We start from the raw sequence: 27,397 nt of genomic DNA, 5'->3' as shown, positions 1-27,397 counted from the left end.
CCTTAGAGACTAACCAATTTATTTGAGCATAAGCTTTCGTGAGCTACAGCTCACTTCATCGGATGCATACCGTGGAAACTGCAGCAGACTTTATATATACACAGAGAATATGAAACAATACAATAAATAATTACTGTCGGACTCCCTTTTTGGCAGACCCTCCTCCCTGTAACTTCCCACAACTGTGAAAACTGAAAATGATAAAAACTGAAAAAATGCTTAAAAACAAACACGGATATCTATCAAAATTATAAAAAATAAAAACTGAATTCTGCGAAGACTAAGGCAAAGGACGATGGAGGAAATAATGTTCTGGTTCTGGAGAAAACAGTCTATATACAGAATTCTGAGTCAGCTGAAAATTAGACAGATTTAAGATAATAAAATTTGCACTGTTGGGGTCATTCATTTTCAATTGTTATAATAATAGAAGTATCTTCTAAATTTGAATTCACATAACAGTACCTACTCATTAAAGGGCAAAGGAAACATACAAAAGTTAACTAATTTTCAAATATTTTTCTCGACATTGTCAATGATAATATTTCATACAAGTTATTCACCACATTTTGTTACCTGTAACTTTTGTATGTAATAATTATATAAAGAATAACTGATTAAAAAGCCAACGTAAAAAATCCCTCTAATTTATTCTATTGTGAAGGAAGTTAAAAATTATGGACTGGTATTGTGCATGAAGAGTTCTGGATTCTATTTCCAATTCTGACACACACTGTGCATCTTTGGGTAAGTCATAATCTCTCTCTCTCTGCCTCACTTTCTCCACCTGAAAAAATGGGTGTAAAATTTACATACCTTGCATGGGGAGCTGAGATTTAATATTTGTAAAGCAATTTATGATTCATGGCCAAAAGCACGTCATAAATGTCACATGCTTATAAGCACAATTGCTCACACTATTGAAACTCTCAATATCTAGGCACAAAGGACATGAGATATAAACCACAACATCACTGCTTTTTTCAGTCTAGGTAAAAATTTTAAAGTAGAATTTTGAGATTTTTTTTCATGATGTATCAAAGGAAAGTTACTATAAATATAAAATAAGAACTAATGAGTGCAGAAGTCAACTAAAAGGAAAGCAATTAAGAACTGTCCCTGCCAAGTAATATTTTTTTCAAAAATATGATGTATTCATTTTTTCTTAATCATGGATAATGTCTTCACAATATTAAGTAATGTAATCCTAAAAGACATGAGTAAATTTATATTTATTTGCAACATAATCTTGCCATTTATTATTTTTTATTGTATCTGGTTCTGTATGCTCAATTACTCTTCACCAATGGAAAGTTAATTTCTAAACTAAATGTGGGCTTCATAGAAAGATCTGAAAGATTACATGAAAACCTTTTCAGTCAGAATGCTTACATCAACTGTTAAGACAGCAACCTATGAATTAAGTAGCTTGTCTAATTGCCCCATGATGGCATCCAAAGATTCTAGCTTCCCCACCCTCATACACCAAGATGCAATTCCAGTTGGCTGCACTTTGAACACAGGCCATTATTCACAAGAGTCCGCCCTAATGTTAAAATGAGGTACCGAAGGTCAGGCTCCTAATAATAAAACAAAGACCAAGGTTCCCACACTCACATAAATTCCTAAATCTAGAGGCCACATCAGCAAATGCACATCGAAAAACCTAGGAAACTTCATCAATAAGTAATGGAGGAAACAATCAATCAAATCAATATTGAACTTTCAGATTCTATATCCCCCAGATTCTAAGCCTGAATATGATCAGAATGAACCGTTCCACCCACTTTGATTTGAACCACATTTCTAACTCAGAAATCTAATCTAAAAAAATGGAATTTCAGTCTACTGTCAGAGCATAATAGCACATGTAAAAATCAATTTCCAATCATTCCGGAGGGGACAGAAAAAGTGTTCAAAAGCACAGGCTAAAAATCCATATATGCTTGATGATTAATAAGTATAATTTTCAGTTCAGAAATCACTACTTTACCACTTTTTTAAAAAGAACCTAACCCTCCCTTGCTGCAGGTTAAGACCATTACTTCTTGTCTTACCTTCAATGGACATGGAGAACAACTGCTCACTGTCCTCCTCATGACAGCACTTAGATTTGAAGACTTATCAGGTCCTCCTTTAGACTTCTTTTCGCAAAACTAAACATGCCCAATTTTTTTTTAACCTTTCCTCATAAGTCAGGTTTTCTAAACCTCTTATTTTTATTGCTCTTCTCTGGACTCTCTCCAATTTATCCACATCTTTCTTATCATGTGGTGCCCAGAACTGGAGACAGTACTCCAGCTGTGGCCTCACCAGTGCTGAGCAGAGCAGGACAATTACCTCCCAATTGTTTTACATACAACATTCCTGTTAATACATCCCAGAAATATATTAGCCTTTGTAGCAACCGCAACACATTGCTGGTTTATATTCAATATGTTTATATTCACTATAATCCCCAGATCCTTTTCAGCAGTTTTACCACCTAGCCAGTTACTCCCCATTTTGTAGTTGTACATTTGATTTTTTATTCTTAAGTATAGATTTTGCATTTGTCTTTACTGCATTTCATCTTGTTGATTTCACAACAATTCTCCAATTTGTCAGGGTCCTTTTGAATTCTATTCCTGTCCTCCGAAGTGCTTGCAACCCCTCCCAATTTAGTGTTATCTGCAAATTTTATAAGCATACCCTTTCCTCCATAATCCAAATAAGTAATGAAAATATTGAATAGTATCAGACCCAGGACAGAGCCCCACAGGACCTCACTAGATACATCCTCCCAGGCTGACACTGATAACTTCTCTGAGTACAGTCTTCAACCAGCTTTGCACTCCACCTTACTATAATTTCATCTAGAATGCTTTTTTGTAGTTTGCTTATGGAATGTCATGTGGGTCTGTGTCAAAAGCCTTACTAAAATCATGATGTATCACGGCTAGAGCTTCCCTACTATTCACAGTATCCCTGTCAAAGAAAAAATCATTAACTTAAAGAAACCAACAGATGTTTGGAAAGGTTAATAATTTTTCAAAATGGACACATCAAGGCCTTGTACTTCCCCTCTTGTTAACTAATGGTAGTTCTCAATTCCCCTACATTCTTCCAGATGTGTTTCATGGTTTGAATTCTCTGGAGAACACCAAACCCCACAGGACAGCTGTGTTCCTGCTTAATAGTATTTTTTTTTTACTTTAGTTCTGAATTAATCTTTCATTATAGCAACATTTAATTTAAAAATTTTACTTTCTTTCCTGTATAAAATAGGTTTTCAAAGAGGAAAGCAAGTAAAAATTATTTTTTTATATATACACACACACACACAAAACTAATTTTCTCCTTACCACTACTACTGATCTACAAAAAGATTTAAGGAATGCATCAGCCAGTCTCCTAATGCAACTTTCACAATAAAAATCCACAATCATCCAACTGTATTGCACTGTATGAGCAAGATATACTAATATTTGTATACACAGAACTGCAACATTCATCTTAAATCTATTTTACACCAGATTGTCAGATAACTAAAAAAAGACTAAGGTTCCCAGACCTGACGAAGAGCTCCGTGTAAGCTCAAAAGCTTGTCCGTCTCACCAACAGAAGTTGGTCCAATAAAAGATATTACCTCATCCACCTCGTGTTTCTAATATCCTGGGACCAACATGGCTATAACAACACTGCATAAAGGAAGAACTATAAGGCCTGGTCTACACTTGGGGAGAGGAATTGATCTAAGTTACACAACTTCAGCTATGTGAATAATGTAGCTGAAGTCGACATACTTAGATCGACTCACCGCGGTGTCTTCACTACAGTGAGTCTACTGCTGCCGCTCCCCCGTCGACTCTGCCTGCGCCTCTCGCCGAGCTGAAGTACAGGAGTCGAAGGGAGAGTGCTCGGGGGTTGATTTATCACATCTAGACTAGACATGATAAATTGATACCCGCTGGATCAATCGCTGCCCACCTATCCTGCGGGTAGTGTAGACATACCCTAAGGAAGCCACTCAGTCTCATCACCACAAGTAGTCATAAGTGTATAGCAGTAATTGAATACCATTCTGTTGAAACACAATACAAAAAAGTGAAATGTGAATCAAGTCTAAACTACTTAAATGTAACTCTAATTGATGCAGAAGGAAGTGATTCCTCTCTCTCCTCTACCCTCACCAAAAAAAAAAAAAAAAAAAAAAGTAATCATAAATGTCAAGTCAAGGGTTCGGAGCCTTTGCCTCCAGAGAACACAGAGGAGGATTACAGGTTCATAAATGAAAGTTCAAGGAAAGCCTGTAGCACAGTGATTCTTGATTTCACACCATGCCATTATATTCCCTGGAAGCAATTCTGTTATCCACAGCTGTTATTGAGAAGAACTGAGAAAACAAGGTTGTTTTTTTTTTTCTGAGTGCATTTCTATTTTAACCAAATATTTTCAATGTTGCTGATTTTACTGTTTTTAAATATAGAAAGAAAATAATGAAAGACCACTTATAAGATATGATAATTATTAAGAACAACTGGCAAAAAAAGGATGTAAATACCAAAGGTATATTTAGGGAAATCTTACCATGAAGGCCTGCCTGCATTCCTGTTACAGAAAAAAGGAAATGAAGCTCAGAGGATTTTTTGCCTTAAACAGTATTTTTAAACGTGAAATTCACGGAATAGTCTACACTGTGTATATCTTTCACTAGAGAATGTTAATACAAAATGGTAAATACAGTAACTAGACAACAGTTCAGTCCTCCATTTAAATCTAATATAACCTGGCTGGCTACCAGCTACATCAAATCTCAATGAAATAGTGTACCTTTAATTTTTCCACTGAAACTTGAAAATATTTTGTCACTGTTCTGATTTAATAGAGAATACAGAACAGTAATAGCAACACTATATGCACTCTCCAAAGAAATGTGTGAAGCACATAGGATTAACTTTTGTTGTTAAGCAACTTTCTTCAGTAACCTTTGTTACCCTCCTCTACTTCCTTTGCTAAGAACTCAATTGTTTAATTAATTGTTTTACATAGGTGAAATGGACCATTAGAAAACATTAGACAACACTTAATTTATAATTTATACAGGGGAGAATGCAAATCATTTTGAGGTTTGGGTTTTTATTCCCACACCCCTAATTAATATTCATGAGGATAATTTCACAAAGGCAGTTATAAAACTATGTCAGAGGGGGCCTGAAAATATAGTTATGGTAGCACAGAAGGAGGAAATTCTTTTTCGCCTTGAAAGGGGGATTTAAACCCAATACAAACATTTACTGAATGATGGGTTTTATAATATTTTAATCAAGTTATTCATTACACAGAAATAACACTGTGGAAAACCAGATAATGTTACACAAAGGCTAAGTTCATTTGTTCTGGACAGGTGGCCAGTCTGCATCTCTGTGCCGGCAGCCAAAGCCCGCCCACAATAGCACTAAAGACGATTATGCAAATGATCGCTATTCCCTGCTATTTTCCCAGGAATGGGAGAATGCTCCGTGTGGAAGAAGCAATTGTTTCCTAGTCATGTGGAAAAACAAACCAAGCAGATTTCCCCCTGCCCAAAGGGGAGAAACAAGAGAGGGAATGTGCACAGGAGATAACTATATACACTCACATACTTACTTACCAGTCCAGTCTTCTGCTGCTGTGCTACATTTCAAACATTTATCATCAGAGAAGGAATCATAAGAGAAGTGATGCTTGGTATTTCCATATAGGAGTGCTAATACTAGAGGTCAAATGGAGTGTTCCGACCCCAGGAAATGCATTGTTCATGCATAACTATTAACCCTTTTCCCCTTGGATTCCACTGAGGAACAAAACAGAACAATGTAAAGATTGTAACCCCCCTCCCTTCCTATGTTGTACAACACTAAAATGTGAAAACTGTGTCTGTGTGACATTTTCTTGTATTGTGTGTAACGTACAACATTAAACCTATGTAAAATATGCACCTAAACAGCTCGAATGGTCCTTATGCATCATATAAAATGCTTGACTTGAATGAAATACTTTCTACTTCACACAAATGTCAATCATTCACCTACACATAAGGGGAAAGTATTTACCTATCACTCTGCTGATTATGGGAAGATTTTCTCTCACAGGATTAATCGGGACGCAACTTTATACAAAAAGATGCAATTAAAACAGCAGAGCGCAGCTTTATTAATTTTAAATAGACTAATGAGAGGGACTACCTCCCTCCCTCCCACAAGCCACCAGGCATTAAGTAGACCCAATGTGGAGATAAACTGGCCATAAGCCATAGCAAATGACAGTCTGCCCCCTTCAGCATAACCCTCTTTAAATGAAGACCATTCAGCCCAGCTACTGAACATCCCCCAACTCCTCAGGGGAAATAAGGGTACAGAAAAGGGATGCCTCAGTCTGGGTGAGACTTACAACCTTCCTACACTTCACAGGCTAATGGGAGCTATGCCAACTGCCTCCAGCAGAAGTTTACCCCAGAAACTGGCCCACAAATCTCTCACTTGCACTGGATGCATGCCCCAAGTTGCAAAGGTAGTTACTCCATTTATTAGCCCTTTGTAAATTTTCTTCCTTCTTTTTTCAATTGCTATCCCTTATCCTAACCAAAGAGGCCTGTGAGATGTCATTAAGGTGAAAAAAAAAAAACAGACACCTTGTCAATTTTGCCCAGAGGCAAAAAAACCAACCCCTCCTCACTTCAAAAAAAGCAATCTAATCAGATTCACAGCAAGCCTGGAAACCCATCTCTGACAACTAAAACAACCTGCAAGGCAGGAGTAGGCAGCAATTGAGCACTCAGATGGTACCTCAGGTCAAATGGAGCCAATCTGCTCCCTCGCCTCCTGCAAATCAGCCAGTAGGTGGTGACAACATGCAGAAATTCCCAAGTCAACAGATAAATCCTGCATGTCTTCTGGGCTGGAAGGAGACATCCAGATGGTGGAGGACATACCCCCTCAATACAGACAAGGGGCTGAAATTGGGCATCCCTCTCCCAGGCACATCAAGTACCTTACTCCCTCAGAAATCATTTAATAAGTACCTTAATCACCACACCAAAGTATTATATGAGTACATCCAAACTGTAATCTTTTCTTGCATAGTGAAATAATTCCATGTACCTCTAACTAGACAAATATCATTAGCGACAAAGCATAAGACTAAACAGAGTCACAGAGTTTAAGGCCAGAAGGGACCACTAGATATCTAATCTGACCACCTATATACCACAGGCCTCCACCACCACCCAGCATCCTCACACCAAACCCAACAACTGAAATTAAACCAAAGAATTACTGCCATCAGGAGACTAGACTATTCTATGCCACAAGGAGAGAATAGGAGGGACAAAGATGCACCAAGGCCTCTGCTTTGGCAGAAAAATTATTAAGTGAGATATAGCCAGATAATCCTGGCAAGTGACCTGCACTCACATGCTGCAGAAGAAGACAAAAACAACTGTCAAGGTTCCTCCCCCACTCTGAACTCTAGGGTACAGATGTGGGGACCTGCATGAAAAACCTCCTAAGCTTATCTTTACCAGCTTAGGTCAAAACTTCCCCAAGGTACAAAATACTCCACCCGTCGTCCTTGGATTGGCCGCTACCACCACCAAACTAATACTGGTTACTGGGGAAGAGCTGTTTGGACGCATCTTTCCCCCCAAAATACTTCCCAAAACCTTGCACCCCACTTCCTGGACAAGGTTTGGTAAAAAGCCTCACCAATTTGCCTAGGTGACTACAGACCCAGACCCTTGGATCTTAAGAACAATGAACAATCCTCCCAACACTTGCACGCCCCCTTTCCTGGGAAATGTTGGATAAAAAGCCTCACCAATTTGCATAGGTGACCACAGACCCAAACCCTTGGATCTCAGAACAATGAAAAAGCATTCAGTTTCTTACAAGAAGACTTCTAATAAAAATAGAAGTAAATAGAAATAAAGAAAGCCCCCCTGTAAAATCAGGATGGTAGATATCTTACAGGGTAATTAGATTAAAAAACATAGAGAACCCCTCTAGGCAAAACCTTAAGTTACAAAAAAGATACACAGACAGAAATAGAATCATAGAATATCAGGGTTGGAAGGGACCCCAGAAGGTCATCTAGTCCAACCCCCTGCTCGAAGCAGGACCAATTCCCAGTTAAATCATCCCAGCCAGGGCTTTGTCAAGCCTGACCTTAAAAACCTCTAAGGAAGGAGATTCTACCACCTCCCTAGGTAACGCATTCCAGTGTTCTAAATAGTTATTCTATCCAGCACAATTCTTTTCTCAGCCATTTAAAGAAATCATAATCTAACACATAACTAGCTAGATTACTTACTAAAAGTTCTAAGACTCCATTCCTGGTCTATCCCCGGCAGAAAACCAGCATATAGACAGACCCACAGACCCTTTGTTTCTCTCCCTCTTCCCAGCTTTTGAAAGTATCTTGTCTCCTCATTGGTCATTTTGGTCAGGTGCCAGCGAGGTTACCTTTAGCTTCTTAACCCTTTACAGGTGAGAGGAGCTTTCCCCTGGCCAGGAGGGATTTCAAAGGGGTTTACCCTTCCCTTTATATTTATGACAACAACCTAAAGATTATTCAATCTGTCCTGGGGGCAAATTCTTTCCCAAACCCACCTACGACAATCAGTTAGACCCTGAACATGTGAGCAAGAACCAGTCAGCCCAACACCTGAGAAAAGGAATACTTAGTCCTGCCTCAGATCACTGCCCACACCCATCCCCATTCATACTTCAGAGGATGGAGATTCCCCCCCCATTCCCCTACCCCCCAAAAAACCCAGAATACATTTTGGGGACATCACTTTCTGACCCCTGCAGGTGGCCAGCTGAAGCCTTGAAGCATGAGCTTTAAAGAACACAAGACAAAAACAGAAGTGAGCCCCAGGTCTGCTAAACCCTGCCCTTTACCATGATAAGCCAGCCCCATCATATAGTCACACTCAAATTTGTCCAGGTCTCTCTCTCAACACTAATTAAGTTGTTTGCCCCCACAACTCCCACTGGGACACAGTTCCAGAATCTCACTCCTTTGGTGGTCAGAAGCCTTCTTCTAATTTCCAGCCTAAATTTGTTCATACCTAGTTTATATTCATTTGTTCTTGTACCGATACTGTCCTTTAGCTTAAATAGTTCTTCACCTCCCTGGTTTACCTTTTCTTAACCCCCACCTCCCATGTATTTTTAAGGAGCAATCACATCCTGAGCCTTCATGGTGCAAGGCTAAACAACCCAAGCTCTTCCAGTTTCCTCTCATAAAATAGGTCCTCAATTCCCATGATCACCCTGGAAGTTTCTTTGCACCTGTTCCAGTTTGAATTAATCTTTCTTGAACACAGATGGCCAGAATTGTATACAGTATTCCAAATGAGGTCTTATCAGCACCTTGCGTAACAGCATTAATATGTCTCTCTCTCTCTCTACTGGAAATGCCTCACCTGATACATCCTAGGATTGCATTTGCCTTTTTCATAGCCGCATCACATTGGTGGCTCATAGTTAAGGCTACATTTTAGTCCTGGGTATTTTTAGTAAACGTCATGGACAGGTCATGGGCAGTAAACAAAAGTTCACGGCCCATGACCCTGACTAAATCGGGGGGGGGGGGGTGACGGGTGGCCCAGGGTTGATGGAGATGCTCGGGGAGGGGCAGCCCAGGAGTGCCGTGGGTGCTCGGGGAAGGGAGGGAGGGCGGGCAGCAGGTGCTGTGCGGGGGACAGCCTGGGACTGCCACTGGTGCTGGGGAGGGGGTAGGGGGAGAGAGAGGCAGCCCGGGACCACCGCAGGTGCTGGGGGGAGTGGAGGGAAGGCAGCACATGGCCCCAAACACCTGCTGGTGCTGGGGGGGGGTTGGCAGGGCTGGCAGGCTACCTACCAGGCTCCATGCCTCCCTGGAAGCAGCGACATCTCTCAGCTCGTAGGCGGAGGAGCGGCCAGGCAGTTCTGCGTGCTACCTGCACCCCGAGTGCCAGCTCTGCAGCTCCCACTGGCCAGGAACCGCATATCTATGTATCTAAGACAGTTTCTTAAAGATCAATAATTATGTTATTTTAGTTCATTGACTGTGCCAATGACGGATGGCTGATATTTCCATTATGAGTTTGTTTTAAATCAAGGTATATTCTTTAAAGTCATCAGAGGCTTCTTCCCTCACAAAACTGCCTCCAGAGTAAAACCTTGCCAATTAGAATATGGCTATCATATGAATACAATTTATTTGTTGATGTAGAAAATACTAAATTAGCCCATTCTGTATTCACCACCCTGCCACCCAGGGAGAATTTGACCCCCCTCACACATACTGAAGAACTGAGACATATTTATACCACCCCAAAATAAAATAAAATAAAAAAATCCAAGGTCTTTCTGACTGATGAAAACTAATGTAGAAAATCGTCTACTGTTTTCAGAGAAGTGAAACTGCCATCTTTCCTGAAAAATGCACTCATATTCCTAATGTCAAAAAGCTGACGCACAGTGCAGAAGACATTTTCAGCTAGCACTTGATTTTGAAACTCACATTGCTAGGCAAAATCACTGAGAAAATAGTGATAACCAACGTTGAAGAACATATCTGCTAACATCATGGATGTTACAACCAGGCTTCAGATCAGGTCAGAACATGGAGGAAGTACTGGGAAATCAGCACCTAGTTGAAGAACAGGTACCTCAAGCTAAAACCAATCATAAACAAGAAAATGATGATTGGAACTGGAACGTGCTCCAGAACTTTGTTCTGCCCTTCCATCAAAGGCACCTCCATCCCCAGGTACCCGACCCACTTTCTCAAAGTGGTGTGAAGCTTCAGGATCCTGTTGGACTCAATCCTAAGACAAGATAAGCAGATAGTATGAGAACTGAAAAAAGCTACTTCCCACTGGGGAATTCACCCCTTCCACCTACATAAAGGTTTGGCCACAATGGTCAAGGTGTTTTAGCACTTCCAGGTTATTTTACTGAAATCTGCTGTATTTGACATCTCCCTATTTAATTTATTTATATTACATTTTAATATGAATAATATAATTTTGTGATCTGACAAGTTATGAAAGGATAATCAAAACTAGATCAACTATGTTTTTTTATTTTAAAAGGGCAGGTTTGGTAAATTAAGGGAATTAGAGAAATCAAGAGATATCATCTGAACTGAAGAGCTCAAGGAGGAGGCTTGGAATTTCTTCAAATCAGTTGTAAAAAACTACCTGGACATTAGCATTCCACGCAAGGTGGAAAAACTTGTAGGGAAAGGCTCCTGACTCAGACGGATGAATAACCACCTCCAAAATTGTATTAGCAGTAAACAGAGAGTCTATAGGGCATGGAAAAAGGGATTGATCACGGGGCGGGAGGGGAGCCACATCTTGGAGGTTAGAAAATGTAGGAATAAAGTGTTGAGAATTTCTAAAAGTCAAGATGAATTAGCTCCTGCCAAGGAAATTAAAATAAATAAGAAGAGGTGTTTTAGCTATATAAATAAGTAGAGAATAGGGAAGTATGCAGTTGGGCTGCTATACAGTGTGGATGAGAAGGAGATTAAAGATAATCTACATATAGTGCCAAAACTATATGAATACTTTGCCTCAATTTTCAATAAGTATGATAATATTGAACATGTGCACGATGGCAGGACACCTGATGGAAATGTGTATAGAAATAGAAATTACCACACCCGAGGTGGAAGAAAAGCCTAAAGCTCAAATGAGGGGGACCAGGTAATATCGATCCTAGAATATTGAAAGAACTAGCACATGAGTTTGCCAGTCTGGTACCAGGGATTTTTATTAAATCTGTGTATTCCAGGATAGTCCCAAATGACTGGAGAATAGCTAATGTTGTGCGTATATTTAAGAAAGTGATCCAGGCAGCTACAAACCTGTTAGCCTGACTTCAGTTGTATGCAATGCTTTAGAAAAAATTGTGAAGGAAAGAATAATTAAATTCAGGGAGGGAAATGATAAAGGGGTTGTAACGCCACATGGATTTACCAAAGGAGATAATTCCAGACTCACTTGATTTCCTTCTATGAGAAAATAACTGATTCTTTACAATGTTAGAACAGCCATACTGGGTCAGACCAAAGGTCCATCCAGCCCAGTATCCTGTCTTCCCACAGTGGACAATGTCAGATGCCCCAGAGGGAATGAATAGAACAGGTAATCCATCAAGTGATCCATTCCCTGTCGCTCATTCCTAGCTTCTGGCAAACCGAGGCCAGGGACACCATCCCTGCCCATCCCGGCTAACAGCCATTGATGGACCTATCCTCCATGAATTTACCTAGTTCTTTTTTGAACCCTGTTATAGTCTTGGCCTTCACAACATCCTCTGGCAAAGAGTTCCACAGGTTGACTGTGCATCGTGTGAAGTAATACTTCCTTTTGTTTGTTTTAAACCTGCTGCCTATTAATTTCATTTGGTGACTCCTAGTTCTTGTGTTATGAGGAGGAGTAAATAACACTTCCTTGTTTACTTTCTCTACACCAATCATGATTTTATAGACCTCTATTATATCCCCCCTTAGTTGTCTCTTTTCCAAGCTGAAAAGTCCCAGTCTTGTTAACCTCTCCTCATACAGAAGCTGTTCCATCTCCCTAATAATTTTTGTTGCCCTTTTCTGAACCTTTTCCAATTCTAATTTTTTTTTTAAAGATGGGATGACCACATCTGCACACAGCATTCAAAACGTAGATGTACAATGGATTTATATAGAGGTAATATGATATTTTCTGTCTTATTAGGGCTGTAAGGTGATTTAAAAAATTAATCACAATTAATCGCACAAGTAATAATGCTGTTAAACAATAATAGAATACCATTTACTTAAATATTTTTTAATCTTTTCTACATTTTTAAATATACTGATTTCAATTAAAACAAAGAATACAAAGGGTACAGCTCTCACTTTATTTTTATTAAAAATAATTGCACTTAAAAAACAAAAGAAATAGTATTTCAATTCACCAAATACAAAGTACTGTAGTGCAATCTCTATCATGAAAGTTGAACTTACAAATGTAGAATTATGTGCAAAAAATAACTGCACTCAAAAATAAAAGTGTAAAACTTTAGAGACTATAAGACCACTCAGTCCTACTTCTTGTTCAGCCAATTGCTCAGACAAATATGTTTATTTACATTTGCGGGAGATAATACTGCCCACTTCTTGTTTACATCACCTGAAAGTAGAACAGATGTTCGCATGGATCTGTTATAACTGGCTATATTCACCTCTTGGACCAGACCCTGTGCTCCACTTAGGACTAAATCAAGAATTGCCTCTCCTCTTATCGGTTCCAGTCATTTAAGCACATATACAAACAGGGTTAAAAAAGTAACATTTCCAAATTTTAATCAACGTATTTATGTAACATTTTGCTCTTCCACATGAACTGCCCAGAAAAATGTATTAGTATAGGATCTCTACTTCCCTGGATTCTGAAGGCAGAAAAGCATCTGATGGTGGTGACAATGGGGTTGTGGGAGAGGTTACACTTCAAAAATTACTTTCATGCAGCCTGGCTGAGATGTTTTTGATACATAAATGAGTGCTTCTACATGTACAGTGGAACATTTTTGGTGAAGTTGCTGAGCTTCCACATACATAGATTTCAGGGATCTATGACCACTGGTACCTCATGACCAACTGGGACATTTACTAAGACTTAGCAGATTTCATTGTAGTGTCATGAAGATTATACTGAAAAGGACCATATGTGATATTTTGCTTAATGTATTGTACATACTAAAAAAACTGAGCTCCCTTATTGGTATCTTCACTCATGTTCTCCATCTCTTCTTGCCCTCTTCTAGGTACCTTATTACTTTAGCCAAGCCCCAAATTCTCCCGTTTATATTCTGATTTATCAGACTATTACTACATACTGAGCTCTCCTCAGCTGGAAGTTCTACTGAATCCTACTGCATAAAATAGCAACAGCAGTTGTAAGTTCCAGACATACTGTCTCATCTCAGTGAAAAGCAGTGCCAAAAAGTAGAAGAGCTCACAAAATGCTTTCTTCACAAAGGTTGTTTCAAGCAAACTGCCTTCTTCTAGACATTTCCCTCTAAATCATGCTCTTTACTCAAAGTTAGCAGACAGGCGGAAACAAAACTATGCCCAATCCAAAGAAGGGATTGGACTGAAAATACATTTTCTATGAGCCACCTGGAAAAGCCAATATTAGGAAAGGATATTTTATCTTCTGAAGTCTCTTTAAATTTCAAATCAGTTGGTCATCTTTCCTTGTCTGTTCTCTCTCATACATATATTATATATAATATGCATACATAAAAGACTAATAAAAATGTACTGTACATTTGTAGTTGTGCAAAAATCCCTACAGTTCATTTAGTGTATAATTAATGTACTCTTGTAAACTCTTCTTGTTCCATTCTAGCTCCCTGCCCCAATACTTTCATTCTAATATATAGATTATGGCCTTATTCTTTATCATTCTAAGGCTCAAGATACCAGTACATTTCTGGTTTACATTTTTGGACAAGTAACAGGATAATTTATCAGTTCACATCTGAATGTCTGTTAGTTACTGGTTTCAGAATAGCAACCGTGTTAGTCTGTATTCGCAAAAAGAAAATGAGTACTAGTGGCACCTTGGAGACTAACCAATTTATTTGAGCATAAGCTTTCGTGAGCTACAGCTCTAATAAATTGGTTAGTCTCTAAAGTGCCACTAGTATTCATTTTCTTTTTGTTAGTTACTGGTAACTCAGCTATTCATTCCTAAAATATTTTTGCTGCTCATATATTACTTGTAACAATGTAGAGAAATTATGTTAGCTATAAGCCAATGGGAGAAAGAAAAAAAAGAAATTCATTGTAAATAATCTTGTCTTGAAAGACAGACATTGGAATGTGCCAAATCAAATTAATCCCAGACACAAAGATCTGAATAAAGCTTTCAAACTGAGATATATCAGGGAAATTACAGAGATCACTTAGAGAAATAAAACTAACTTAATTTGGTACTGCATCTTACACACTGGCCAATGTGTGGCTAAAATTTTAAGTTTCTGCAAAGTAAAATGCTGTTCACATGAATGCCCAAAGCCAGAAAGAAAAAAATACTGTATATACATGACTGAAAAATGCAGATTAGCTTTCTAAAGCTTTGTTTTACACTAACACATCAAGAATAAATTTCTCCTAAGAAAAGGCAACAGATATATTTTTAAAAAAATTCTGAAACAGAATCAGAACCAAAATGAACTACGCTCATTAATATCAGCATGGCTCGATAACAGATTTTAAAATAACCAATTATTTCCTCTACAAGAAGTTTCAAATCTGTAGTCAGGTCTCATCCTCTCCATTCAAATCTTTCTTTACTCACATTTTTCATTTTGACTCCTACTTTGTTAAATACATTGTGTTTTTCTGAACATAATGGAACAAATTCATCCCAGTGTGTAAATTAATTAACCTCAGTTGATTTCACACTATTATAAAATATGTATATAGTGTTTTCCAAACATAGAACAAGACATGTTCCCTGCTCAGAAGCACCTACTATTTAAATCAGGGTGAATAAAAATTGGTGAGTTAAAAAATTAAAAACTGATTTTATTTAAATTTGATTTTTTTATTTAAATTAAATACATTTTTAACCTAAAAATGAATTTATTTGGAATTATGACAACCTATATTAAGGCCTAAACTTACTATAATTATTACAATCATTTAAATTAAAAATATATATTCCAGCAGTACATATTTACTGCTGAAGTTTAAAGAAAGCCAAACCACGGAACTGGTGGAAGTGACTAGCTTAAGCACCTGTATCCAGAGTTTCTTGAAGTACTAAACCAGCTTTTGACAGCAGTTGCAGAGAATATTTTCTTCATTTCAATTTAATGAGTTCAATTCAACAGCTAATTTGTTAAAAGTTGAAAAACCAACTGGGAGTTGAAAAAGCAGAAAAGCTTATTTTCTTCTTCTAATCTACAAAAAATGAAGTGTCAGAGGATAGGATCTACCAGTTCTAACATTTTGAAGGACAAGGTGAGCAGAAACAATCAGTTCAGTTTACTAACTACAGATAACACGTCTTTCGTTTAAACAATCAGTTTTAAATGCAAAACATATTTTGGTAAACTTACCTTTTCTTCTTATGTATCCAGTATACTTAAAGTGATTTAATAAATAAAAACAATACTAAAAATGCTGTTTCTGCTTTTTTAATTAATTTCCAATTTCTATTCAAATGCAACTTGACACAAACTTCAAGTAAAAAAATTAATCATCTAGTAAATAAAAATGCATCATTCACCATTTTCTAACATCATATAAAAAGGTAAAAGTTAAGAATCTGGATAAATGTATTTTACGCTTTGTAAGTACTTAAATGTATATAGATATAGTCTATCCTCCTGGTTAGCAAAAAGAAGTACCAAAATTAGAGTAAAGGTAATATTTAGCTCTAACTGCACATTTGAATATCTAACAGCCAATGAGAATCAACCTTTCTTTATGAAAATAACTAAAAAGTATAAATGCAAAACAAGATTAAAATTATTAAAATCAAGGTTTCCTGCTTGCTGATTTAAATCAATCCACCTTGATTTAAATAAAACAGACAAACGTAAGTAAGACCCAGGATGACAACTCATGAGATGGAAAGTGTGGAGACTGAGAAGAAAAGACTACTTAAAGAGGAGACTGTGTATGCCAGGAACAGGGAGTAGCACGATGGAAGGTAAAAAGCAGAGAGCGATAACGTGAGACACAGAATACATCTACACAGCATTTTGGCGTGAGCCTCCCCGCCCACGCTGACAGACTCAGGATAGCGGAACTCGTGCTAGTGCTCTAAAAAAAGCTGTACAGACAGTGCTTTGAAGTTGCGGCTCAGGCTCTAAAATTCACTCCCACTCCCTAGGCTTCAGAGTGCAATTTTAGAGCACTAGTGTGAGCCCTGCTAACCCAAGAATGTCAACCCAGGCCAGGAGGCTAGCTCCAAAATGCTGTGTAGATATACTCTCAGCGTGCAGGAAGATGAGAAGACTGTGAAGAAGCTAGGAAAAGTGGATAGTAGAGAGAAGTGAATATAAAGCAGATGAGGGCAAGATTATATAAAGCTTTGCAAGTGAGGAGGAGCTTGATTATTATGCTATAAAGGAGAGAAAGACAATAGGATTCAATGGAGGGGGGATAATGCAGTTGAAGAAGGGAAAGATGACATCAGGAAGAAGCATTGTGTAAGGAATAGTGGCAGATGTTTCCCATACCGTGTTACCCAGATCTAGAAGTGTCTCACTGATGGGTAACATCACACTGGAAGGTGTTACTGACTGCAAGATATCCAGCAGTTTATGCTGCAGACCCTTGACCTCTTCAAGAGGAATCTGAAGAGGGTGAGCTATCCTCTTAATGAGGACTTGAAACTGTCTGAAGTTGTCAGCTATGAAAGGTGGTGGAGGCATGACCACGTCATGTGGCAACAAAGATGAGATGGGAGTTTCAGGGGTGACCTTTTCATCCACCCTAGCCTCCTGTTCTTCAAATTGTCCTGTGTGGGGCTGGTTGGGGAGGGGGAGGTTGCATAACCCTGATTTCCCAAAGAGACAGTACCGATGGTCTTGCAAACTGCTGTCAATAAGCCACCCAGGGGTCCCAGAATGGCCACTATGGTATATATGGAAGTGGAGGTGGCATGCAGGATTGATTCCACCACCCTCGGTGACCAGTACAATACTGCCTGTGACTAGCTGGAAAGGGATTCCTGAAGGGCTATGCTGGGACCCTGACCAAAATAGAGGAGACTGATTGAAAGTCCCCTTCATCCTCCTCCACATCATAGAATCATAGAATATCAAGGTTGGAAGGGACCTCAGGAGGTCATCTAGTCCAACCCCCTGCTCAAAGCAGGACCAATCCCCATCATCTCATGGAGAGGCACCCATTGAAAACGGTGGAGAGTCCTGCGGTGCCAGAGGACAGTAGCCCAGAGACCGGGGCCTCAATACCAATAAAGCACTCAGTACCCATAAGAAACATGGAGTCTGATTCATCCAATACCAAAAGGTCCTTAAGAGTATTGGAATTCCTGTGGTACTAAAGGGATCCAGTACTGATGTGGCAGCCGAGGCCACGGTTGCTGAAGCTGATGGTACCAATGATGAACACACTGCAGTTGAAGATGGACTGCTGGGCCAGATGCATTGGTGCCCTATGCTTACTCTCCTTGCCGGTAGAGGTTACTGGGACCCTTTCAGAGCTCTCTCTCTTCTTCTTGGAGCTCCAGGGCTTCATGGCCTGCCCAGTACCAGTGGTGAAGTCCGTGGCCTCAATGGTATCCTCAGAGACAGCAGATTAACTGGGAACCTAGTGCCTTTTGGAGCTGGCTCTTTGCAGTGAGTCAACACTCCTCTTTTGGGGAGTCTTCCCAGAAGCCCCCAAAGTCTTCCCTTCCTTAGGGGAAGCTTGCCACAAGAGGCAAGAAGAGGCACTGGATTCGTCCAGGAACAAATGTACAGGGTGGGTGGTCTCCTGACCTGGTTATGGTCACAGGGAGTGTTCCATCGGAAATAATCTTAGTTTGATCTTCTTCCCTGCCCTAGACTTGAGGACCAAGCAGAAGTTACATTTCTAGGAGATGAGTGACTCCCACAAGCAAGAGACATGTTTAGAGTGTCCATGGCTTGCAGGAATAGCCTCTTGGCAGGAGGGAAAGTGTTTGAAGCCTGGTGAGCCAGACATGCCCTGCCAGGTAAACAAGTTTCCTAGAGGAAAAAAGAAGCAGAGAACAAACAATCCCCTCAATACCTATGCAAACCACTACTAACTATACTACCAACTATTAAGTTGCTACCAGACTAAGTAGCTTAGCACTAAGGAAAAACAGAAAGGTCGAGGCACGCTCAAGGTGGACATGTTATGGTTCTGTCTCAGGCCGAGGTGACTGAGAAGGAATATGGGGGAGGGATAGCTCAGTGGTTTGAACACTGGCCTGCTAAACCCAGGGTTGTGAGTTTAATCCTTGAGGGGGCCATTTAGGGATCTGGGGTAAAAACTGGGGATTGGTCCTGCTTTGAGCAGGGGGTTGGACTAGATGATCTCCTGAGGTCCCTTCCAACCCTGATATTCTTTGAATCAAGGTGCGAGTACTAACCTTGGGGTGAGTGCGCTTGTTTGGCTGTTTGCGTTTCTCTCTCTTTCGAGTTATTTCAGTTACTGAGTGAGTTGGGATTGTGTGTCTGGGGACTGTTTGAGCCTTTGTTCCCTGGATCATCCACAATTAGCCTTGTAATCACCCTCCCCCTGTGTGATTAATGAAGGGATAGGGCTGACCTAGGAGAGAAGGCCTTAAAAGCCAGAGGCTAAGCTGCCGAGGAGAGCTAGCGAACAGAGGACGGTAAACACGGGAGTCTGAGAGGGAGCTGTAATATAATCTCTATGGTTAGGAAGGGCCGCATTGCCAGTGCCAGCGCTGCCCCCGTCTTCTCCTCCTGCCCCTGTATCCAGACAGACAACCTAACCACGCATGCCTCTACCCAGATCCTGGCGTGGACCTGCAGAGAAAGCCAGGCTGAGGGGACCATCCAGTGTGAAAGGTGCCTGCTGGTGGAATCTCTCAGGAAGCAGGTGAGAGAGCTACAGGAAGAAGGGGCTAAACTGAGGCGCATCTATGCCCACGATGAATTCCACGAGAGTATTCATGTGGAGACATCCAAACAGAGGAAGCTATCCAGCTACAGAGGATTCCTGTCACACCATGGGGGAGGAGGATATGGCTCTGTCACAGGGAGGACACTGGCAGCTGGTTACTTCTGGCAGCAGGCAATGGTCCATCCCTACTCCCAACCCACTCACCACAGTAATGGAAAATTGATATACTGCCCTAGCAACAAGCTATGAGGAATCACCCCCAGAGGAGGAGGAGAAGCCATGCACCCCCAAGGCCAGGAGGATTGCAGCCACCACTCCCAGGAGGAAACGTAGGATAGTGGTGGTTGGTGACTCTCTTCTATTGGGACGGAGGCACCCATCTGTCACCCTGACATGACATCCCGGGAGGTATGCTGCCCTGCAGGGGCTCATATTCAAGACACTACAGAGGGATTGTTGAGGATCATCCAGTCCTCTGAATACTACCCCATGCTACTCATCCATGTGGGCACTAATGATACTGCAAGGTATGACCCTCAGCAGATCAGAAGTGACTACAGGGCTCTGGGAGTATAGGTGAAGGAGTTCGGAGCGCAGGTGGTGTTCTCTTCGATCCTTCCAGTCCAGGGTAGGGGCCTAGCCAGAGACAGATGCATCCTGGAGGTGAATGCCTGGCTGAAAAATTGGTGTTGCCAGGAGGACTTTGGCTTCATTGACCATGGGATGCTGTTCCAGGAAGGACTGCTAAGCAGAGATGGGGTTTACCTATTGAGGAAGTGGAAGAGCTGTGCGGGTTCGGTCACAGAGACCCCCTTGAGGCTGTCACCTGATGTGCTGGAATTACCTCTGAGCCCATTTTCCATTGCTAGCTTGGGTCTCCAGAACCCTGCCTTGTTGAGCCAGACACACTAGTCTGCTGCAACATAGACCCAGGTCTAGTCCACGCTCCCAAAGCTGCAGACTTTAACCAAAAACTGCTCAGCAAGTCACCTATCTCCAGCACCCAGACACCCAGCTCCCAATGGGATCCAGACCCCAAATAAATCTATTTTACTCTGAATAAAGCTTATACGGGGTAAACTCAAATTGTCCACCCTCTATAACACTGATAGAGAGATATGCACAGCTGTTTGCTCCCCCAGGTATTAATCAATCACTTACTCTGCCCTCTGTCTTGGAGTTGCTCCCGGGAGCCTCCTGCTTGCTGTGCGGGGGGAGGGGGGAAGAAGGGGCTAATGTCAGGGTGTCCCCCTCCCCTCGCTCCTGTACCCCACTTACCCCTTCTCCATATGGAACAGGGGGGAGTCATGACAGGACTCAGGATAGCCACAGCTGCTGTCAACTTCCTGATCGACTTAAAAAAGCAGTGTACTTAGAATGGGGTCAGCATACTTAAAGGGGAAATGCGCATCTCCCTCTCTCTCACACAGGGTGTGTGTCTCTGTCTGCCATGCTGCCTCCGTTTGTGCTGTCTTGCAGAGTGTGAGGCTACATTAACAACGTGTTAACCCTTGAGGGCTCAGCCGAATGCTAGTTCATCATTTAGCAATAAGGCATTCGCTGGGAAATATCTCACCCTCTTCCACCCTCTGACTTCACCACCTCAACCAAGCTTCACAATCATCATTGCTGTGTACAGTTTTAAATTGTTTGTTTAAAACTTATACTGTGTGTGTGTATATATATATATATATATATATATAATATAGTTTTTTGTCTGGTGAAAAAAATTTCCCTGGAACCTAACCCCCCATTTACATTAATTCTTATTGGGAAATTGGATTAGCTTAACATCGTTTCACTTAAAGTTGCATTTTTCAGGAGCATAATTACAACATTAAGCGAGGAGTTACTGTAGGGGACTGGACTAGATGACCTCTCAAGGGCCCTTCCAGTTCTATGCAGAGGGCAGTTTGCCCACACACCCCTACATAGCCTGTGTGTCTGACACAAGGAGGCTTAGAGCACATGCACAAGCCAAATGGTCACTGCTAGTTGAAAATCTCCAATCAATAGCTTCAGAGGTACATGCGCACCTGAAGTGGAGCACCCACTGGGACACTAACCAAAGAAGAAGGGAAGTTAGGACTGATATCAGAACCCGGTGCACACTAACAGATAAGGGTAAAAAGTGTGGATCAGAAGTCATTAAATGAAATGCTCAAGGTAGGGCAGAATCAAGAGAACAGAGTCATACAAGCTAAAGGAAGAGAGAAACCAGAGTGATCAGCTGTGTAAAAGGTACTAGACAGATCAAGTAATACGAAGATAAGGGAGTGACCTAGCAGGTCATCACTGATGACTTTGGGGAGCCCAATCTTTTTTTTTTTTTTTGGGGGGGGGGGGGGAATGTTTTTAAGAAACTCAACTGCTTTATGAGAATTCAGAAGTAATTAAATGTTGCAAAGAAGGTAGTTTGGATATACAGAATAAGTCGGGGTGGACAACCTGAGCCTGAGAAGGAGCCAGAATTTACCAATATACATTGCCAAAGAGCCACAGTAATATGACAGTAGCCCCTCATAAGCTCCCCCACTGCGCCCAGCACCTCCCGCCCACCAGCAGCCCTGCTGATCAGCACCTCCCTCCCCCCCCCCCCAGATCAGCTGTTTCATGGCATGCAGGAGGCTCAGAGGGGGAGTAGGAGGAGCAAGGGCATGGCAGGCTCAGGGGAGGGGACGGGAAGGGGTGGAGTGGGGGCAGGGCCTGTGGCAGAGCCAGGGGTTGAGCCGTGAGCCCCCCCGGCACATTGGAAAGTTGGCGCCTGTAGCTCCAGCCCCAGAGTCGGTGCCTGTACAAGGAGCCGCGTATTAACTACTAAAGAGCCACATGTGGCTCCAGAGCCACAGGTTGGCCACCCCTCGAATAAGTCAACAGGACTCAAATGGTTTCTTCTCCTGTGCTTTTAAGGAAATTCTTTACACAGATTTTGACATTTCTTTGTACCACACGGATATAATGTTCTCTGGTTATGTGGCCTATCTCGCAAGATAAAGATTTATTCTTTGAATATTATAGGATTGTAACTCCTTCTCAAATTACGAAAAGTACTTACAACAGGTAACTTTTATACAGCACCACCAGAGACAGATATTTGACCTGGGTTTTCCAAGACTTACACATTCAGGAAAAAATTGCATTGCCTGGAATCTGAAATGCAGCAAGGACAACCGTTTTCATTACTAGTTTTCGCCATCCATCTTCTCTCCTCACTGTCCCATTTCTGGGCACCTTGCCAACTGGCATTTAATTAAAATTAACTCCGCTTTTGATTCTTCCTCAGTAACTCAGTTACCAACTACATTGCCACTTATGCAGTGAAAGGAACTTAATAAGATAAGCTATTCTCTATTGCATTTGCAGAATTGGCGGTGGTGTAGTTTTGATGGAAGAGCCAGCCCTAGCACAGTCTAGTTTCCTAAAAGACCTAGAGATGAAATTTGTAAACTTGGGGCAGAAAGGGAGCATGGGGAAGCAATGGTATATGTTGTGTCCAATGACACTGCAGAAATGCAATTACATTTATTTGTTACAATTTAGGATTTAACATTTGGCAATGAAATAAACTCATAACTTCTTGCAAAGGTTTCCTTAAGCAGAGTTGCTGTCTTTCCAAAGAAAACACAAAACTAATCAAATCCTAGCACTGAAGTTTAATATCTGAAGATGAAAATATTTATCATTAAGATTGATTTAAACTGAATACGCTCTGGGCCCAAAGAATACCAATCAAACATATGAAATATAAAGCAGTACATAAATGAGGTCAGAATTCTTACTTGTATAATGAACGACAAAGTGCCTGACTGAGCAAAGCACTAGCTTGTCACCTCCGGGCCAAATTTGGCCCAGAAAATGTCATTGAAACTAAAACTATAATCAGAGGTTGATGATTAAACACATGCTGTGAAATCCTGGCCTCACTGAAGTGAGTAGCAAAACTCCTGACTCTGCTGGGGTCAGAATTTCATCCTTGGTCTACCAGACAATTCATAAAAATATTCATTTGGCAATTTTTCAATATAGGACCAGGACAAAGGTTATTGAGAACAGTGAAAGCTCTAATCAAGGAAATCCTAAATTAAGGATGAGTGTCAGAGAGTCTTGGACATAGATGCAAATCTGTGACTGGGGGAGTTAGGATGAAGAGTTCATATCCTGTCCTATATCTGTATCCAGAGACAGTATACAGATATAGTTTCCATCTCAAGTATTTTTTATTAGCTTATCACTAATATTTTAACAATTTTCTTTTGATATGAACATGGTTTTCCCTATTCAGCAGCAGTATGTTTTTGGCATCTCAGCTGTTTTCAGTTTTTTGCCTCCTGGAGATGTATCAATGTGCAGATCTGCCTTTGAAAATGCAACTGCTACTGCTAGTAGTGCTATTAAAAAAAGGATCAAGCTTGTATTTCTGGGAAAAAGTATGACTTTGAATAGGACTTTTGTAGACCTGACAAATATAGGGGAATCCTGTGATTTTTGGCAGTTTGTTTTGGGGTGGAACAAAGCAAAAGCAAACCTCCCACCCTCCCCTAACAAACAATAAACCGCTCACCCTTGCAATGAGAACTGAAAATTGAGCTGATTTTTCTTCTACAATGATTTGTTTAGAAGATTTTTAATAATTAAATTTATACCTCTATGGACCATCCTAGAAGAAAAAATTGTTCAAATAAAAAAGGATAACAATATTTTCATACAGCAGTTACTGCAGATAACAAGCAGCACATAAAAGTAGGCAGCCTTTTTAAAGTTGAACTGTCACAACCCAGACAGAATAAATCTCTCTACCAACTTCAGTAAACCACCAGTCAGAAAGCGGAGTGAAAGTGCAGATTTTTCTGTAGTTCTGTGGGTAAGAACATAGGACTTGACAAACTAGATCAGACCAGCACTTTGTCCAATCTAGTATGTCTCTAACATTGGCCGTCATTAGATGCTTCAGAGGAAGGTATGAGAATCCATGTGATGGACAGTTATGGAATAAATTGTCTATAAGGGAAGTTTCTTGCTTACCACGGGCAATTAATTTTTCATAAAGGTTTTTGTTCTTATATATTGTATTTTTTATCCTATTGTACCTGGATGTTTCCATGGTCCACAAATATTCAGGCTTTTAAAAATCCTGTTAAATTCTTGTACTCAATGATATTTTGTTATGGTGAGTCTTATGGATTAATTATGTACTTACCAAAAAAGTGCTTCCTTTTCTGTTATAAGTTCACTGTATTTCAGTTTTTTAGGGTATTCCTTGTTCTTGTATTATGAGAGATGGTAAATGGTAAACCAGAAGTTCCTATCTCTACACCATTTATTATTTTTGTGTACTTCTATTACATCCCCTTCTATAAATCTCCTTTTTAAACAGTCCTAATTTTTTCAGCCTCATCTCAAATTTTGTTGAAACTTAAGGATTCTGAAAAAGATTGGCTAGGAGTTACTTCTCTTTACAGAAACTGCTACTTTGTCCCCATCATATCATGCTCATCTAGGCATTTAGTAACTCTTTAACTATCTTTTCACGCATTTTGTACTGAAGCAAGACACATTGCTTTGTAGGTTCCTAAGGTCACAGCAAGCACCTTTTAAAAAACACAGCAAGCATATGTAGTACAACATATGCTACCTTCCAGCCCCACAGTATAGTACAGTCTTAGATTTTAATGAGTACTTATCTTTCGTTAACAGCTCTGCCACTTTATTCATAAGTTTTTACAGAACTCTTGGTTGAATTCCATCCAGTTCTAGTGACTTGTCGCTGTTTCATTTATCAGTTTGTTCCAGCTTCTTTTTTGACACCTCAGTCTCTGTCAGTAGTATCCAAACTTTATTCTGTGGTGAAGACTGAGGCAAAGAAATCATTTAATCATGTGTGTATTTAGTAGACCTATGGATTATCTCACAGGCTTCCTGCTTCTGATTCAATTAAAGAATTTCATAATTATTTTTGTCTTTTAGCTAGTTGCTCTTCACAATTCTTCTTAACTTTCTAAATTTCCACCTAACAGTTCCTTTTTACAGGCTGCAGTGGGGCTATTTTTTCTGCATTTTGAAGGATACCCGTTTTGCTTGAAAAACCTCTTGCACAGCATTTTGCTATTTGTCCAAAGTGTGTACGTTTTCCTTTGCTTTTCTGTTTCCTTTTTTGTTTGGCTTCATCATAGCTTCTCTAGCTTAATTATTAGGTATGTATGAGTAAGCCTCCACATTTAGTTTAAAAGATTGTAATTTTCTCACTTTTGACATTATGGGGTCTTTTTCACTATTTAAATAATTTTCATTAAAATCATCCTTTGAAAAAAAATTTGGCCTTGAACCATGCAGTGTTTACTCTGAAAGAGAAAACATTTTTCCACAAAGTTTGAGAAGAATTGATCACTTTTTTTGGTGTACCGATCATTCAAAAAATACCCCAATTTGAAATTGTATCTTGTTTGTATCCCTCAAGCTGAAAAAGTTTAACCTCTTCAGATTTTTCATGTAGTTAGACATCCTTCAAAATTCATTCATAGGCTGTCAGGGGTGGCCAAAATTACTGGCCCTCCAAGCCACATGAGACAATCTTCAGAAGTTTGAGAGCCGGGGCACACCTGCCCTCAGGGCTTCAGCCCCACTCCTGCTGAAGCCCCGAAGCCTGGCAGGTGCACCCCACAGGGCTGAAGCCCTGATCTCCTACTCTACTTGGGCTCTACTCAAGCCAAATTGCCTGTGGAGCTTACAGAACAACAAAACCATTAGACACAGGTTCTTCTGTGCTGCTGCATTTACTTGACAGGATTTAGCAACTAGACTGAATATTCACTGAGTGTGGTATATTCTGGCTAGTGTGTGTGGGGTGGGGGGAGTTGAAACCTGAGTGGCAGGCAAACAGGCCCTTCTTTATTTAGACTCCTCAAAATAGCTAAAAAAAAATCTTACAAGGAGAAAAATAATTTAGCCAACATTTACACAAAAAATTGATAGAAGATATTTTAGGCTATCTGATTGAGATGGGAACAACTGGCAGCTAAAATACCTTCTACAATACTAAGTGGAGTCGCCCTTTAAGAAGTCCCCAGGCAGGGCCGGCTCTAGGTTTTTTGCCACCCCAAGCAAGCCCCCCCCCCCCTTTTTTTGGCCTTTACATGTGTTTGCACTTTGCAATTTTTTTTGGGGGGGGGGGTTGTTGGTTTTTTTTGACTATTTAAAATTTTCTTAAAAATGAACACAGAGAATTTGTAGTTAGTGAAATAAAACAATTTCCTACTAGTGTACTCATTTAATTTTAACAAAATCATAATTACAAACAATTCTGGTTCAACTAGACACTGTAATGAAAAATGTTAGTGTCTTCTGGTGCACCCAGTTTCTCATAAATTGAAAGAATTTATATGAACTGAATTTTTCTGGTTTTTATACTTGTGTAAGTCTTTTAATAATTCAGTGAAATCTAAATTTTTTGCAATGGTACTTTCAATTGAAATTAATGCGAGTCCTGACAAACGATTTTGAGACACGGTGGACCTCAAATAATTTTTTAGTAATTTCAGTTTTGAGAAACTGCGCTCACCAGAAGCCACCGATACTGGTAATGTTAAAAGAATGAGTAATGCTATAGCAGTGTTTGGAGTGAAAAAATAATTTCCTGCTATAAATTCTAATACTTTTAGAGGAGAAGTTTTAGGACTTATTAGCTCAGATAAAGCTATTAATTCATCATACAATTCTACTCCATCAGTGTCAGCAGTGTTATCAGTACTGAGCGCTAAATGTAGGT

At 40.2% G+C, this 27,397-nt stretch overlaps 2 protein-coding genes across 5 annotated transcripts in view; one reads left to right on the top strand and one right to left on the bottom strand.

Annotated features, from left to right (window-relative positions):
- The window catches only part of FCHSD2 (FCH and double SH3 domains 2), a 230,251-nt gene that overhangs the window by 125,309 nt on the left and 77,545 nt on the right, over positions 1 to 27,397 (bottom strand). The window lies entirely within an intron of this gene.
- LOC311520845 (uncharacterized protein) overlaps positions 1 to 27,397 on the top strand; it is a 70,557-nt gene that overhangs the window by 9,859 nt on the left and 33,301 nt on the right. The window contains exon 2 of the mRNA XM_084628696.1: positions 12,660 to 12,721. Within this exon, the coding sequence (XP_084484822.1) occupies positions 12,660 to 12,721 (62 nt within the window). The remainder of the gene's footprint in view (positions 1 to 12,659; positions 12,722 to 27,397) is intronic.

The sequence above is a fragment of the Lepidochelys olivacea genome (assembly GCF_965140295.1).
Source record: "Lepidochelys olivacea isolate rLepOli2 genome assembly, chromosome: 1".
In the NCBI taxonomy this organism is placed as follows: Eukaryota; Metazoa; Chordata; order Testudines; family Cheloniidae; genus Lepidochelys; species Lepidochelys olivacea.
Note: the sequence above shows the minus strand (reverse complement) of the source record. Positions and strands in the feature narration are given on the sequence as shown.